At 41.1% G+C, this 17,243-nt stretch overlaps 1 protein-coding gene across 8 annotated transcripts in view; it reads right to left on the bottom strand.

Annotated features, from left to right (window-relative positions):
* Window positions 1-17,243, bottom strand: part of PBX1 (PBX homeobox 1) — a 292,465-nt gene that overhangs the window by 153,905 nt on the left and 121,317 nt on the right. For 2 of the 8 annotated variants that reach the window (XM_077986393.1, XM_077986403.1), the window contains one exon: window positions 9,946-10,050. The exons of the other annotated variants lie outside the window; for them this stretch is intronic. In XM_077986393.1, the coding sequence (XP_077842519.1) occupies window positions 9,946-10,050 (105 nt within the window). The remainder of the gene's footprint in view (window positions 1-9,945; window positions 10,051-17,243) is intronic. 8 annotated transcript variants of the gene reach the window in all.

Here is a 17,243-nt window from a genome sequence, read left to right as displayed (position 1 = left end):
AGATGGTTATCAGGCTCTGTCAATCTTTCTTTCAAAAATTTTTGAAGAAAAGTCTGATCCTTTTCATTCCCAAGATACCAGATCCCAGATCCTTTTGTCTCCTGGCTGAAATCTCTTTCTTCAATCTCTCTATACTCTAGAACATCCGGCACATTTTTACCAGATGAGAAGTCCTTCAATCCAATTTCAGCACATGTCATCTATGCTCAAATAATGACTGGGTCTCCATCTATTACCCCGAGCTAGACATTCAATGACAGACTATCAATGGCAAGCACATAAGCCTCACTTTGCCTATTCTATCCTACTTCCCGTATTTACTAATCAATGTACACCTTCCAACTTGGTCTAAACCACCATTTCATAGGGAAGTCCTACAAACAGACCATGTGCATACAAACTGAGATATATATAAGTTTTATGTAACATGTCAAGGGCCACAGAACCATTATAGATGAGCTAGGACTAGCTGCTCAAACTCCCTGTCCAGGGCTCTCTCGCTCTAGCCTATCAAGTTATGATGTGGTACTAAAGTTGCCTGATTCTGAAGAATGTTAGGACCAGTGAATAGATTACACAGCACCTACCGTATGTCCAGCCATGTACTAAAAATTGGGAGAAGAACATGAAAAGGCATTAACTTATAGTCCTGTGGGAAAATAAACACGCTAAAAATACCATGTAATTATTATAAGCTACAATGAAGGAATATACAAGGCAAAGCGGATACGAAGGAAGAGGAATATCTAGAACTGGGTCAGGATACTCAGACAAGGCCCCTGCCAAGATCTGAATGATCAGTAAGAGTGTTTTAGGGGACAATAGGTACAAGAAATTGCTAATAGGAGACAATCTTCAAAGGTGTAAGAAAGAAGTGACAGGTTTTAGATATTACAGGTAACTCAGTATGTTTGTAGCATATGGTGAGATAGAAAAAAAATGGTCAGAAATAGGCCTGGTGAGGTAGGCAAGGACTAGATCACAAGGTTCATGTAGGTTATGCAAAGGAGTTTAGATTTCATCCTACAGACCAAAATGAATAATTCTCAGCAGACTGTAATGCCACTCTTTCTCTTCCACTAAAGAAAGCATATGGAAATTCAAGTGAGTGAAAGTGACACTTATATAGTGATAATTTGACTTAGCTTAAAATTTTAAATAATTTGCAAACCTTAGGTCTTGAACCATTATTAATATCAAAATTACTTGTGACATACTTCACAACTGATCATGGCACAACAGTTTTAAGATTCAGGACTGCAGCTTTTGACAATGGGACTTCCATCAAAGAATTCTGAATAAGGGTATAGCAAGCAGGTTAGCATGTTAAGAGTCTCCCAGCAGGCTCAGATGCAATGGACTGCTTGAGGATATTACAGGCAGAGACACCAGTCAAGAGGTCAGTACTGCTGAATGGGTGAAAGATAGTGAGTCCCTGACTTAGGATGACAGCAGATGGGAAGAAGGAGAAAGGAGAATTAGTTAGGATGTGTTTAGTTTTATAAGGCTTGGCATAAAGTGGTCATTAAATGCTTGCTAGTAGTATCAACACAAATTGGCTAATGATTAGATGAAGGTAGTAGGAGGTGACATAGAAAAAGGTTAAAGTTTGATACAAATATTAGGTTTCTAGATTGGGCAGATAAAAGAGACGGAATACAGGAGGAAGACTTATTGTGGATGGGGACTGATGAGGTCTGCCCTGGACTTATGAATCTGCTGAACACGGATATAGAGATGATTGCCAGGCAGTTAAATGTGTAGATCTGAAACTCACAAAAGCAACCTGGGCTAAACGTACAGGTTTTAATTTACCATTTGTTTAATAAATATTTACTGTATACTTGTTTTAGTCCATACATTGTACTCTTCACTGGGGATGCAGCGGTTGACAAAGATGCTAAGTCCTCTGTCCTCGGTGAGATTACAGATTGATATATTTGTGAGCCATAGGTATTTAGTTGATAAACGCAGGCATACGAATACTTAGTGATGGGCTAAGGAGGAGGCAACATTGAAGTTAACTAAGAAGGCCCAACCAAAGAGATACGAAGCAAACCAGGAGAATACAGAGATGAAGAAATGAGAATTTTATAACAGAAAGGTTGTCAGGATCAAATACAGCAAGAGTGTAGAATAAGGACTGAATTTGTCCACTGGGGAGATTTCATAATCTGGAGGGGCAGAAATCTGACTTCAGCAAAGAAAAGAAAGCACTCTAGACGTTAGTTGAAAAAAAAGCTAGAAATCTTAGAATCAACAGAGTCTGGTTCTGTGACATCTGAGATAGCCCAAAAGGTTTCATGGAGGTGGGACCTGGGTTAGGAGGTACAAAAGATACAGAGGACAGTTTTAGACAACATCAAAACAGAATACGGCCCACAGAAGGAACCAGACTGGGAGAACACTTTCCTAATTCTTCTAAAAGGCAAGCTTGGGCATAAGGTGCCTATGATTAGCTGCACGTTGCGAAAAGGCAGATGTCATGGTGTTCAGAGCAGCAAATTATCTTCTAGGAGTCTATGGACAGATCTGTTCCTCACTGGCTATGTGATACTCAGGAAAAGCCCTTGCTATGTATGAACACACTGGACCTGGAGAGCAAAAGTGTGTGAAGGCTGTAGATGGAATAAGATATGCTAGATGATAGCACACTAGAACAGCCAATGACACAGGCACTAGCTCTGCTCTGCCAAGTGAGGCAGCTCTAGGTAGCTCCCCTACCAATGGAAAATGGTGGGGTGTGTTGGGTGTGGTAGGAAAGAAGGGGAAGCTGTGAAGCAACTGAAGTAGTATAAACACCCACAGAATAGTGGGGACCCTACCTAAAGCATGCCATAAAAATGTCATACTTTGCTCTGAAGAACATAAGTCACACTGTCCTAAATTTACAAGATCAACAACTTTTGGTGTTTTCAGTGCCTGATTTGTTCTTCAGCACTTCCAGGTATTATAATAATTGTAATAGCTCCCTCATTCCTCAGCAGGCACCCTGCGCATCTCAGGGCCACCCTGAAAACCAGGCAAAGGCCATCTGCTTCACGCTTCCTCCCTTCTGCAACAGCGTGCAAGAACCACGGGGCCAGTTCAAAGACAGCTCGTCTTGTATATCCAAGCTCTGCTGCTGCTTGTAGTTTACATCTGCTGTGTTACAGTGGCAGTCGGGAGAAGAACCCCGAGCTTCCAACTCTTTCTTCCTGCAGAGGCCTGTGGGGCACATACAGTGACCTTGGCAAACAGGGGTCTCAGGGAAGGCCCCAATCACATAGCCATAAACCTCTCCGGGGATTAGTACAGTTGGGACAATGTTCACGGAAGTCATACGCTGTGGAAGAAAGAACCCAATCTGGGCCAGTCTTGCCTCTACAACTTACGAACTCTATGATCTTAGGTAACTCATTTATACTCTTCAATTCCCTTACATGAAATTAGAACCTAGTAAAACTGTGCACTCCCTTTAAAGGGCAACTGTGAAGACTGGGTAAGCCGACGCTCCAGAAAATTTCTTTGCTTTTAATATTATTTTTAAGTAGTTAATGTATTTACAATACAAAAATACATCTACAGTATACATTATGATCACCATACATTGCCGAGTCTTGCTCCCACTCTTGTTTGGCCCTGTTAACCCTATTCCCCACCCTCACACCCGGCCTGTACTGATAACCATTTTTTCTTCATTTCTTGCTTATCTTTCCAGCATTTCTTGAAAGGGTTACTTTAAATATAAAGTGCTGCATAACTTAGTTATCATTATTATCATTGAAAACTAGGAGGGGAGGGGTGGGGTGGGGTGGGAATGGATGGTTGTGTTATCGATAAGGAGACCCATTTCCTCCATGAAAACCTGCCTCATTATCATCATAGTTCACACCCTCCCTTTCATTCATCCGTGTATCCATTCAACCAGTATTTGTTAAAAGCCTGCTATACTCAAGGTAATGGGCTGAGTGATAGCATGAAGAACACTAAAATTATTCAGTGCATCTATGGCACTTTTGAGTTCACACCATCCTCACTTACACTTACCCTCACCCTCATGATACTCACTTCTGCCTGGGTATGAGCTGCCTATGGCCACTTCTGCCTATGTATGTACTGCCTATAGCCAGCTGCCTATGTAAACTTTGGTATTTCCCACAGCACATAATGTGGTGCACACAAGCACATATACAGGCTTAGTATCTCTTATCCAAAATGCGTGGGACCAGAAGTATTTCAGATTTGGGATTATTTTCTTCAAATTTTGGAATTTTTGCATATATGTAATAAAGTATCTTGGGGATAAGACCCATGTTTATACACAAGATTCATTTATATCTCATATACAGTTTATACACAGACCCTAAAGGTAATTTTATACAATACTTTAAAAATTTTGTGCATAAAACAAAGTTCTGACTATGCTTTGTGTAGTCACATGAGGTCAGGTGCAGAATTTTCCACTTGTGGCATCATGTTGGTGCTCAAAAATTCTCAGATTTGGGAGCATTCTGGTTTCCAGATTTCCAGATTGGGGATCTGTGGAAGATGCTCAAATCCGCCTGCTAACTTGGGCTGCTCACAGGAAAGAAGTCTTATTTTACGATGACGCAACATTCAGTTGGGTGATCGCAGACCCAGAGCCTTTCTATCGGCCCTTGAGAAAAGCCAAGGTTGCCTGCAAGCTCTCTGCTCTCCATCAGTGCCCTGTGGGAGCCCCTAGTCTGGAAGATGCTTCAGCCTCAAGTGTGTCTAGATGGGACTGAAAGAGAATGGGACTGTCTATAGGTTCTTGCTTGGCAACTGGATGTTATAGAGCTGAAGGAAGGAAGCTTAGAACACTCTAAAACACAGTTAAAATTATCACAGAGAGAAAATGACTCCTCAGAAGGAAATGTCATATGCCTACAGTACTCTAGTGCGATTTGTATTATGTCAGGATGTGATATTCCAGATATTCCACCACCAACTGCCCGAGACACCTTTTCAAGATTTAACAGCTCTCGCCGGGCACAGTGGCTCATGCCTGTAACCCCAGCACTTTGGGAGGTTAAGGTGGGAGGATCACTTGAGGCCAGGAGTTCGAGACCCGCTGGCCAACATGGCGAAACCCCATCTCTACAAAAAATACAAAAATTAGCCAAGCATGGTGGTGCACGCCTGTAATCCCAGGTACTCAGGAGGGTGAGGCAGGAGAATCACTTGATCCCAGGAAGCAGAGGTTGCAGTGAGCCGAGACTACGTCACTGCACTCCAGCCTGGGTGACAAAGGGAGACTCTGTCTCAAAAAAAAAAAAAAAAAAGACTTAAAAACTCTCGATCACTTTACAACGTATCCTTGAGTTGCCCTTCAGAACCCCCAGCATTTTAAGGATTCCCCCTCATTCGGGCACCCAGTGACTTTGTGGCTTCAAACTAATGCAGCCAAGCCTCTCTAAATCTCCATCGCATCATCTGTAAAACGGGGGGATGATTCCTGGTCTACCTGTGTTGTCAGATGCTGATGAAAATCAAACAGGTTAACATATATTGAATATTGGTGTGATATGAAAACAAAATATATTACTGGTGATAGAGTATGAGCTCTGCATTAAAAAAGAAAAGGCAACAACGGGAAAAAATTTTTTTCTGCTTTTAAGAAAATCTCAAATTTTTTCTTCTTTTAGAGACAGGGTCTCACTGTGTTGCCCAGGCTGGTCTCAAACTTCTAAGCTCAAGCAACCCTTCTGCCTCAGCCTCCCATGCTAGGATTACAGGCAGGAGCCACCGTGCCCAGCCAATGTATTCTTTTTAAATAAATCATTTCGAGGTAAGGACTGACTAATCACATGCAGCCATTGCTTCACAACTCTGGAGAAACACTTCCAGCCCCTTTTCAGAGCAGGCCTGACAACCACTTCCAAAAAATACAATTTTAAATGTCAACTACAAATGCAAGTACAGAGGCCTCTCCTTTCTTCCCCACCAACCCTTTCGCAGCGGTCTGTCTGTCTGATGCGCTTTCTTTCCCAGAGATCCACAGGCCCCTCCCTCTCCCACCCCCATCCCGCATCTGATGTGGCAGAGATGATAACCGATAATGAAAACCTGCGGCCTGCAGACACTGGAGAGCGAGAGCACAGAGGGGAGGCCGAGGAGGAGCCGGTCAGGATGCATGTAATCAGAAGGGTTATCTAATGCTAGTTTCATTCTAATTGAGTCAGTACCATATGTCACCCTGCAATAACATCGCAAGCAGCATGCAACTGAATACATATTTAATTCACATAATGGGTACAGCAGTAGAAGTAATCAAGGCAGTTTGCCATAAGCCATAAAGAAATGTAGCTTGTTCCTATCAAGAAACATTTGGCACTTAGGGAGAGAACTGTATCACCAGTGAGAGAGGAGCTGCATTACTGAAAAAGCTCAAGGGGAGGGGGAGGGATAGGTACGGGGAGCAGGGCATGGGGAGAGAGAGAGGAGGACAGGGAGAAAGAAATGAAAGAATGAAAACACCAAAGAGAGCCAAGCCAGAACATCGATTCACTGCGAATGAAAATCAATGAAGGAATATTGTCAGCGGATCGTTGGCCATCTCAATATAATTAACAGTAATGGATTTATTGGCAGAAGCTTAATGATTTAACGTTAAATGTGCCCCAGAATTTCCTGTGCAGTCGTAGGTCCTTCTCATTCCCTCTTGGGCCAACCCATGTCCCAGGAAATGGATGTAGCTATGGAGGATTAAAAAAATTTCTTTTCACATCTCTTCATCTGGATTGGCATCTGACAGAAACCTGCTCGCCCATTCCCTTCATTTCCTCCCTCAAGGAGATGATTAATACGCCTGGGCAATGCTCATCAATATCTTTGGACAGATCAACTGGAGTTTTCATTAAACCCATATTAATGTCCTAGATACACAGCTGTGGACAGGTTATTCTGGAGAAAAAAAAAAGAAAGAAAAAAGAAGAACGAAAAAGAAAAAGAAAAAAAAAAACACCTTCCACTTCTGTTAACTATTTGCCAAGAATTAACAGAAACCTGGCCCCTTCCCTCATTAGGCCTTCTTCTACCAACATGTTTTGATGTATATTTCATGAGGATAAACAAACATTCATTTCACTTTGGGAAGGTGTTTGCTGTAATGTATTGTCAGCGTACCCAGCAATGAGGGGACATTAATTTCAATTCTGGTGTTTAAACACTTTGGCGAGTCCCAATTACTCATTCCCCAGCTCGATATCAGGAGCCCCAGAGGAAGGTCGCTGCCTCTCTGCGTGGCCCGCGGCATCAAGGGGAGGCGCGACGCCACCCTCCAGCCAGCACAGGTCTTCTCTGGCTGAGAGAGCAGGGATGATGCAAGACGGGGTTGTTCCCTCCTATTCCTTAGTCAAATAGTGACATGAAGGGCCACTTTAGGGAATACCCAGACTTGCATTACAGCAGTTTCCATGAAAGGCTGTGTGCAAAGAAGAGTTCGGGAAATCAGATTCTATTTTTTTCTTAGCCTACATCTGAAGGTGCCAATCATTTAACAGAGAAGAGCAAAGCTCTGAAATCTGGGGAAGAATGGAAAGTAGCAACAGAGTCATGAGTCGTTAGGGTCATGTGTCATTGAGGAAGACCTTAAAAAAGAGGTGAAAGAGGCCATGGCCCTGGTGCAACTGGGTTTGTGTATGGTATGATGGCAGTTTCTAGCCACCTTATGGCTCCTTAGAAATGTATGTGGCAGACTTTCCATCTTGCAAAGGATTAGAGATGGAAATCCCATATATCACATGAGCAAATGTGGAAGTAAGTTTTGCAATGCTATGGAACTGAAGAAATTATTTTTCAGGTATGGTTCCATTTCTGACAGCATCTGCAACTTTATTAAGAGTTCTTCAGCAATGCACCAACCTCTCCTTCAAGCTGTAATTGATCTGTACTCAAATACACCAGAAAATCTCTCTACTTATAGGAGCTTGCTACCAAATACTTTACCGAACTGAGGAATGCTTTTTAATAACATGAATAATTATCCTCAAGCCTATCGGAACAGTAACTTCCAGTTAATGATAAAGTGTCTAAAGGCGGATGCACACATATTTCAAAGACAAAGCCCTAAGGTTGAGAAAATGACAATGAAAAGGTAGCATGAGTGCATGTGCCTTGACACGAGGGGAAAAGAGCTGGGAGAGGCAGGTGTCCCCTGGGCAAAGGAACAAAGATTAGTTCCCAGAGAGCACCAGGGCACACGCAGCATCTTGGAAATATCATAACAGAGTCTCAAATATGTCTCCATTGCAGGGCACAGCTGGGGAGAGTTAGCAAGATCTGAAAACATGAAACCAATAAAGAGAAAGAACAACCCACGTGGTTCTTTTCAAAGTTATTTCTTCTTTAAGTGAGTGCTAAGTCCAGTTTCTACATATATAAGTTCTTCAGAAAGAACTCAAAACTAAGTGCCAGAAGCCAATGCTGGCTATGTTACTAACTGTATGGTTGGTCCACCTCATACTGCCAATAAGACATCAAACACTCTTAAAACCTTGTGTGTTTTTGGCTTCATTCAGATGTGCAATGAAAATCCATGTAGTCACATAAGCTGGGTTGATACATAGTATAAACACCAGTACAAGTGGACCAGAAGCTAGATACTAAACTACTACTTTTTTTTTTCTTTTGAGACAGGGTCTCACTTTATCACCCAGCTGGAGTGCAGTGGTGCAATCACAACTCACTACAGCCTCGACCCCCAAGGGCTCAGGGGGATCCTCCCATCTCAGCTTCCCCAGTAGCTGGGACCACAGGCGTGCCCCACCACAGCTGGCTAATTTTTGTATTTTTTGTAGAAACAGGGTTTCACCATGTTGCCCAGACCAGTCTTGAACTCCCAGGCTCAAGCAATGTTCCTGGCTCAGCCTCCCAAAGTGCTGGGATTAGAGGTATGAGCCACGTGTCTGGCCTGAAATACTTAGATAGCAGTTGATAAACAGCTGTGCCTTACACTATCTCTCCACTTTCAAATGCCAACCCCTTTTTTTTCCAGCCTCTCTTCCTTATATTCCAAGGATCTAAGAGTTAAAGTGTTCATACTCTGCATACAAAATGTAGTGTTGAGGACCATGCTCCAGAACTATGACTGTTGTCCACTCTGACTTGCTGGTGCCTATGCACCGTGATTGTTATTAAATAGCTTGAGTTCTACTTCTGCATCCAAGAGTTACGAAGGTCAATGCCTCACTCATTTGTTTAACAAACGTATCCATGGCTGAGGATGTACCTGGCCTATGCCTAGGAGTACAGGAATGTTCAATGGTAACCTTGTGGCTTGTACTGATTCACTTCTGTGAACTCAAGGAGGAATCCCTTCCCCATTCTATCATCCAATCTTTCCTTTCTGCCTTCTGATATCTTAAAGTACTTTTCCTCCTGACCATTCTGGGGCTGCCAAGGTAAGTTCTTATGACCCATTTGTTCCTGATGCCACTTCTGCTGCATCTGTCCTTGTTTTCACTGCCTGATTCCCATCAAATGGGTCATGGAAGTTTCCCAAGAAGCCACACCAAATAAAAATGACAGGTTTGGCAACAACAGAGAAACCTAAAATGTTGATCTTTGACAGAGCAGAGAAACTGAGAAATGGGTGAACAGTTCAGTCACAGATCAAAAAGCGCATACTCACAGGTTCCAGGTGACCGAACACTTTCATCTGAAAAGAGTACAGTGGTAATCACCATAATAATAAGGAACATCATCTAGTCAGCACCTACTGGGTGTTAGGGCTTTGCACATATCCCCTCATCTAATCTTTGTAAGTTCCCTGCCCTGTAGGTAGTTCTCCCCTTCATAGATGAATAAATGGAGGGCTGGAGAAATTCAGCAGCACTGGTCGCCAATGTGATCGACAGTAAATATCTGAAGGAGGATTCAAACTCATGTCCAACTCCTAAGCCCAGACTCTTCCCCTGGGTGGTGCTGCACTTGGTAACTCACCACGGGGGAACGGGCACCGAATGTTCTCCAGCGGAAAGCTGCAAGAAAGCCATGGTCTGAGGTTTTCTCCAACAGAGCTTGAACTCTCACTGCAGGGAGGGCGGCCTGTGTAAACAGAATGCACTTAGCCTTTGAAGTCACAGAGTCTGAGTTCCTGTCCAGGCTTTTTCTCTCACTAGCTGTGTGACTTTGGAAAATTAACTTAATTCTCACTTTTCCCATCTGAAAAATGGGAAATGCCTACCCTCTGTTTCAATAATGGGGAACTGCTGTAATAATTGTAACAATGTGTATAAAAGTCCTAGCACTGTTGCTTGTACAGGGAGGCTTCCAGTGAATACTAATTTCCCTTTTGTCTCCGGACCCTCCTCCCTTTGCAGGAGAAACAAAAACTCTCACATTATTTCATGGCTCTCAGAGGTAGGAAGGAGGACCGAGTGGAGCAGGAATCTGGCTCAGATGTTCACTGGGAGGAAGTGGACTCTGCATTTCTTCCACCCCAGGAAGCATGAAGGTGTTGCTAATTTGTGGGTGAAGTAAACTTGTCTGGGATACTTTGATAAGCTGCTGCTATGCTATTTTTGTGGGCTAAAAAGTACATTTTTCATAAAAATAGAACCAAAAATAACAACTGTAATAATGCAAAGAGATACCAAAAAAGTCATCTCCACCTCATAGGACTGAATAACCATGACAGCAAGAAGCCTTCAAAAAGTAGGCTGTTGCAAGGTGTGAATAAAACACTGGTGGACTCTGCCAGTGATGCTTTTGCATGACTTGGACATCTCCTAAAAGACAGGACTAGAACCCTGGATTCAGAAAACGAGGACCACATCTTGGTTAGATCAAGAAAGATCCTGTGTCCTTGAGGAAGTCATTAACCTCTCTGAGACGTACTTTCCCAATCAGTAATTGGTTCTTATAATTTATGTCTAATTCCTAAGGTTGTGGTGAGGATTACATGAGGTAATATATCTATAAGTGATTTTTTTTTTTTTTTTTGCTTCTTGCTGAAGTTCCACACACAAGACTAAGTAGTTCTTAACCATAAAACGTTATATAAGGTTTATTTACCTTCCGCATTATGGAAATGAGTGCAGGCAAAAGAGGAATATATTCTGTAAATATATCGGGAGGGGAACAAAGAAGTGCTATAGTCAAGCACAGTGCCCCAGATCTTTTTGCCAATACAAGGTGACATAAGGACTCTGTCTCGGGAACCTCGTGGGAAAAGCACCCCCTTCCTTTTTAAGTGATTTCTGAAAGCAGAGGGTGATAATTCTCTTTTCATATTTATTGTCCTCAGGAAGTAACTTCTGCATATATCTTGATGCTCAGAGAAAGAGAGGTCATTTGGGTCTATGAATCTAGAACACTCAGAGAAATATCTAAATACAATCTTTTCAATGAAAGGACTGGGTCAAAGAAGAATCCTAGTCTGCCTCAACCACCTGGGATCCTTATTTTCAGTGTGTATTACAGCTTCTAAAAATTGTAAAGCATTTTTTTAAGCCTGCTTCTCAAAACTTAGGGAAAGCACTAAAGCATAGATTTCCTTTTTTCTCCCTCAATTTTTCAGAATTCATAAAGCATAAGAGAGGTCAAAGAATAAAGACTGTTCTTTTATTTCTACAATGCTTTCACAAAGTGTCAAGAAACAGGGAAAACACGATGATAATGTTACCTGCCAGAGATAGGTAAGATCTATCTACAGATATATCTACAAAATGCAAACAAGACTCTTGAGTTTGAAGAATTCACAAGCATATTCACAAGGCTGCTTTAAAGGTAAGCATAGCTGTTAGATATTCTGTACATAAACAGGAAAGAAATCTTTAGAATAATTATAGGCTGGGTGCAGTGGCTCACGTTTATAATCCTAGTGTTTGGGGAGGCCAATGCAGGAGGATCATTTAAGGGTAGGAGTTCAAGACCAGCATCTCTATGAAAATGTAAAAAATATATAAAATTAGCCAGGTGTGTTGGCACACGCCTGTATTCCCAGCTACTCAGGAGAACTGCTGGAGCCTAGGAGTTCGAGGCTCAAGTGAACTATGATCATGCCACTCCACTTCAGCCTGGGTGATAAGAGTGAAATCCCGTCTCAGAAAAAAACAAAAAACAAAAAAAAAAACAAAAAAAAACAATAAATCTTAAAGTGATTCCTCACCAATACTTAAAAAAATAAAAAAATAAAAAGACTTAACACAAGCACATCTCAAAAGCAAAATTTGACAGTAAATTTCTGGATCATGCTCAGCAGTCAGTCCTCAACTAGCTTATGCTAGGATGGGTCCACATTAAAAGTGAGAGTGTGTATGTGTTTTGGAAGGTGGGGTGGTAGTTTCTGACACGTTCACAAGGTGATACAGCAGAAAGACTTAGCTTCCATTCAGATGATCTGGTTTTGAAAACCATTCCTACCACCACCCAAGTAATCTTAGGCAAGGCATTTAACCTCCTGGCGTCTCAGTTGTCATATATAGGAAGATTAATGACACGTACCTGGCTTATCTCCTTTGTTGTGTAAGTCAAGATAATAAAAGTAAAAGAATATGGCCTGTTAGAAGAATCGCTGGGCTTGAAATCAGAGAGTCAGGGTCAAAGTCTTATTTTAGACACTTTCCAATGACCTTGGGCAAATTCCTTGAAATTTTGAGTTTCTTCTTCTGTAAAATGAGGCTATTTCTTCTGTCTCAGGACATAATACTTGAGATCAAATGAAAACACCTGATAGGAAATAAGGAATGCTATACACCACCACACAAATGTGAATGCTACTGACTGATACAGGGCCATGCAAATACAAGATGTTACCATTATCTGCTTAGTAATACATATCAGCAGTTTTGAGTTTTAAACCAAACTTCGACGATGGTTGTAGAATCACCACTTTCTTGGAGGCTTTCTTTCCCTCCATCCTCTGTCTCAAGACATGCTTAGTAAATAGCTTTCCACATCAAAACACTCACAGCCTGGGTTCTGAGCAGTACTAGCCTATGGGAAAATAAGCAGAATGAAAGAAAACGGCCTGACACCTCTAAGAGCTGCTCTGCCCTTGCAAGGATCCCATCTGCAAGGAAGGGAGGTATGAGGGGAGCAAAGGGAGAACCCCTTCCGCCAGCACAAGTTGTTTCCCAGGAACGACCTCTGATCCATGATGGGTCTCTGCAGTGGCAGCGGCCGCAGGTTTTATGTCCCCGAGCACAGTGGGCACATAATTAGTTTCCCTTTTTTTTAAAAGTTGAAAGTATCCAGTTTATGGGTAGAGTTAAGAGTTAATAAAAACAGCAGCTATTAAATGACTAAAAGCCATCATTCCTAAAGTAAAAGCTCCTTGAGGTCAGGAGGTTTGGTTTTGTTTTTCCTATTTTGTTTACTGATGTATTCCAAGAACCAAGAACAGTGCTGGCATTCAGTAGATGCTCAACAAGCATTTACTCAGCAGATGGAAGGATGAGCTGACGAACAGGTTCTTCCCGTGGGTTCGGAAGAGCTGTACCAAAACCACGCTTTTTTTGAAATACCTGCAAAAAAAAGTGGGTGATTCCAAATCCAACTGAGGTGCCTGCTCTCTCTCCAATTCAGAACAACCAGAAGGGTCTGTCTGAATTAGTAACGCATTAAAGAAAAGTAGGATTATTATATTCCAATTCTTTCCATCAAACATACAACATTATTGGTAGATCACATCTGTTTTAATAAACCTGTAAGGAAGACGTGTAATTATAATTATGTTACCATTGTATGTAAATGGCATTTTAACAAGAGATATTAATACATTTTTATAGAGTACTTACAGCATACACCACAGAAATACTTAAAGGTGCTATTTTGATGGCTTGGATTCTTAAACTTTCCCTCTGAAGTCTTTACATATTAATGTATTTAATGTTTCTTCATTTCTGGGTAAATATTTTTACCAGTTAAGACAAAGGCAAATTTGAGTTCCCGGGACCAAATATCAAAACATTGAGGACAAAAGGGCTTAATTTTTTTTAACTTTTATTTTAGGTTCAGGGGTGCACGTGAAGGTTTGTTATACAGGTAAACGACATGCCATGGGGGTTGGGTGTATGAATTATTTTGTCAACCAGGTAATAAGCATAGTACCTGATAGGTAGTTTTTCAATCCTCACTCTCCTTCCACCCTCCACTCTTATGTAGGCCCCGGTGTCTAGGGTTTAAACTAATGAATGTTTTTACGATTGAGTTTTCATTTACTTTCTAAGTCCCGGCTTCAACAGGTTACTAAAGCTGAGTTTCTCTCCTCACAGGCATCTAGGCCTGACAATCAGTTGTGGTGTCTCTTTGAACAGTTGTAGCTCTAAGAGGAGGTTATAATTAACCTTGAAATTAATATCTTAATACATCAAAAGTGAATTGATTTATTTTAAATGCTTAGTTTTTCAACTCATTTTTCATTTACTTTCTAGTGTTCATCCCCTATGATTAAAAATACATATGAATATGTATATACATGTATATATATGTGTGTTATAAACATACATACACATTTCATTTTCTATTACTTGAGCACAAAGGAAAAGAGTACAATCAGCTTTCTTTTCTCTAGTTCTCAGGTTGTAGTTTGTATTACAAAGAAAATGATTTATTTATTTATTTATGTATTTGAGATAGGATCTCACACTATACCTCCAACTCCTGGGCCCAAACAATCCTTCCACCTCAGCCTCCCGAGTAGCTGGGACTACAGGCGCGCTCCACCATGACAGGTTAATGTTTCAATTCTCAGTAGAGTCAGGCTGGTCTTGAACTCCTGGGCTCAAGCAATACTCCTCCCATGGCCCCCCAAAGTGGTGAGATTACAGGCATGAGCCACCATTCCCAGCCAGGAAAGGGTTTTAAATTAAAAATGCCAGGCTCACACATAGTAGGTGTTCTATAAGTATCTACAGAGTTATGAATTAAGAATAAATTATAAATAATGCGCAGAAACCTAAGGAATTGGGAGTTTTCGTTTTGTTCCACCTAGGGAAGAGAAGATGAAGAGGTAAAAAATAACAGTCTTCAACTATCTGAGTGTCCTCTGTGCAGGAGAGCAATAGATTTATTCTACATTGTGTCCAAAGGGAGACCTCAGACAGATGGGAGAAAGTTTCACTGAAGCAGGTTCAGTTCATCATGAGAAAAAACAGCCTGTTTGATGTATACAATAGCCTAGCTGCAAGTTTTTGTGAAATAATAATTATCCTGAAGGCTCCTTTAAAATAGAAGAATGTATGTTTCTGTGATCATCCTTCCTATTTCTAGAAGTACTTAGACAATATTCAGAAAACCTTAGCAGCCCTGTAGCAGTCATCGTAGTAGTGGTAGACCCACTGCATAAGAGTGTAAAATCAGATCGTTTTATCTGTACACCAAACCTCAGCATCACACAATATACTCAGGTAACAAACCTGTACATGTACCCACTGAATCAAAAATTAAAATTGAAAAAGAAAATAAAATCAGATCCCTTGTGAATCTGTCATTCTAAAATTGTAAATGCTCTCTCTTTCAGATATCCCCAAAACAGGAGTATGGGCTTTGCTTAAAATTTTTTAAAAAGGTAAATGAATATAATAAATGTTTGCTTTATAAACCTCTAGAATATAATTTTTTAGTAACTCAGTTCTAACTCCTTATGAAATATCTATAGGATCTGACTGAAAATAGATTTTCCCTCCACTTTCATTAAACCATGTAGGTCCATCCTACCAACATATAGCTATACGAATATACAGCCAGAGGCCAGATTTCCACATGGAATGGACTAATATTATCTGCTCTACTTGATGGTCTTATTCTCACTAGGAAGGAAGAAACTGTTAATTAATTCACGTGAGTGATATTTCCAACAACACTTCTTTGTCCAAATAAGATCACATCAGTCAGTTTTCAGACAAATAAAAAAAAAATAAAACAGCAGGAGTTTGGAGTCATAAGACGTAATTTGTGAACTTCATTTCTCTGAGCCTCAGATTTTCTATCTTTAAGATGAGGGGTGATCGATGTTTGTCCTAAGTACCTATTTCACAGGGTAGTTATAAAGATCAAATGAGAACACAAACATTAATGAAAACCTATAGCGCTACTCATAGGCGCATAAATTTAGAACATAACTGCGGACCATACATAATAGCAAACTTTGTCTCCTAATTACGTAGACAATGCTTAAATGAATACAACCTGTCTTCTTTTTCTTAAGATTCACTACAGGTGTTGGGTTTCAGATCCAGTGATTTTGGATTTGTTGTTGTTGTTGTTGTTGACAATCTGATGATCTCAGACTGTGACTTTACACATAAAAAGGTCAAAGGAAAGGGGTCTGCCTAAAAGCCCACAGGATTGCACACACCGTGTCCCATCACCTGCTTTCAAAGGAGCCTTTCCACTGCATCATAATTTTACTTTTCTCCCACTGAGGTTCCCAAGTCCTGACAGCACCCCTTCCACCCAGTAGACTGCTGCCACTGTGGTGTCCACAGCAGCCGACGGTCTCAGTAACTGTCTCACTAATTGTCTTCATCCTTCCGCAGTGCAAACAAACTAACAAAAAATGCAGAATTTGGCAAGAGTTTTGTAGTCTTCCATCTACCCACCATCATTTCCTACCTGGTGACTATTCTTCAACTGGATAAAAAGGCATCAGCCAGCTAGCCCAGCCTAGGAAACAAATTATTGGATGTGGTTAATTAAGAGCGTGAAAACCTATGTAACAATTAGGGGAAGAATGAGTACTGGGAGGAAAACCGATGGATGGTTTTCATATTTATTGGCAAACTCATTTCTGAAAATGCTGGTCTTGATATAGGAAGATACACGTAGAATTTGAATTTAGTGTTTTCTCCCTCTGCCTATGTGAGGACAATTTCCACACCACTTACGTGATTTTTCTGGAGTCTCAGATAAATCTAAATTAAAATAACCTTAGCGTTCCTCCTTCTTCCACCTCCAGACAGGTCTCCCCTAGAGCTTGGAATGCATCTAACAGATGCCCTAAGAGAAAAAAAAAAGTTGTTCATAAAACTACCGTGCAGACTGAGGATGAGAGAGGGGCTTGTGAAGAAGATACCCTGAGCTGTGGTTTCCTTAGCACTGTGTTGGTAGTAGCAAACTATCACTTTCTTCTTTAATAAAGAGGAGTTTTACTGAGATACTTATGTAAGTGTACATATTGGCTGATGAAAACTAACAGATTACAAGACATAGGTTAAATTGTTGCAGGGATGTGGGGTTAGCCTTCCCCTAAATGGGCTGTGGCAGCTGGATGACTGGTTCCCAAGACTTTTCAC

The sequence above is a fragment of the Macaca mulatta genome, chromosome 1, assembly GCF_049350105.2.
Source record: "Macaca mulatta isolate MMU2019108-1 chromosome 1, T2T-MMU8v2.0, whole genome shotgun sequence".
Taxonomy (NCBI): Eukaryota; Metazoa; Chordata; class Mammalia; order Primates; family Cercopithecidae; genus Macaca; species Macaca mulatta.
The sequence above is the reverse complement of the archived record's forward strand: the minus strand, read 5'-3'. Positions and strand labels throughout refer to the sequence as shown.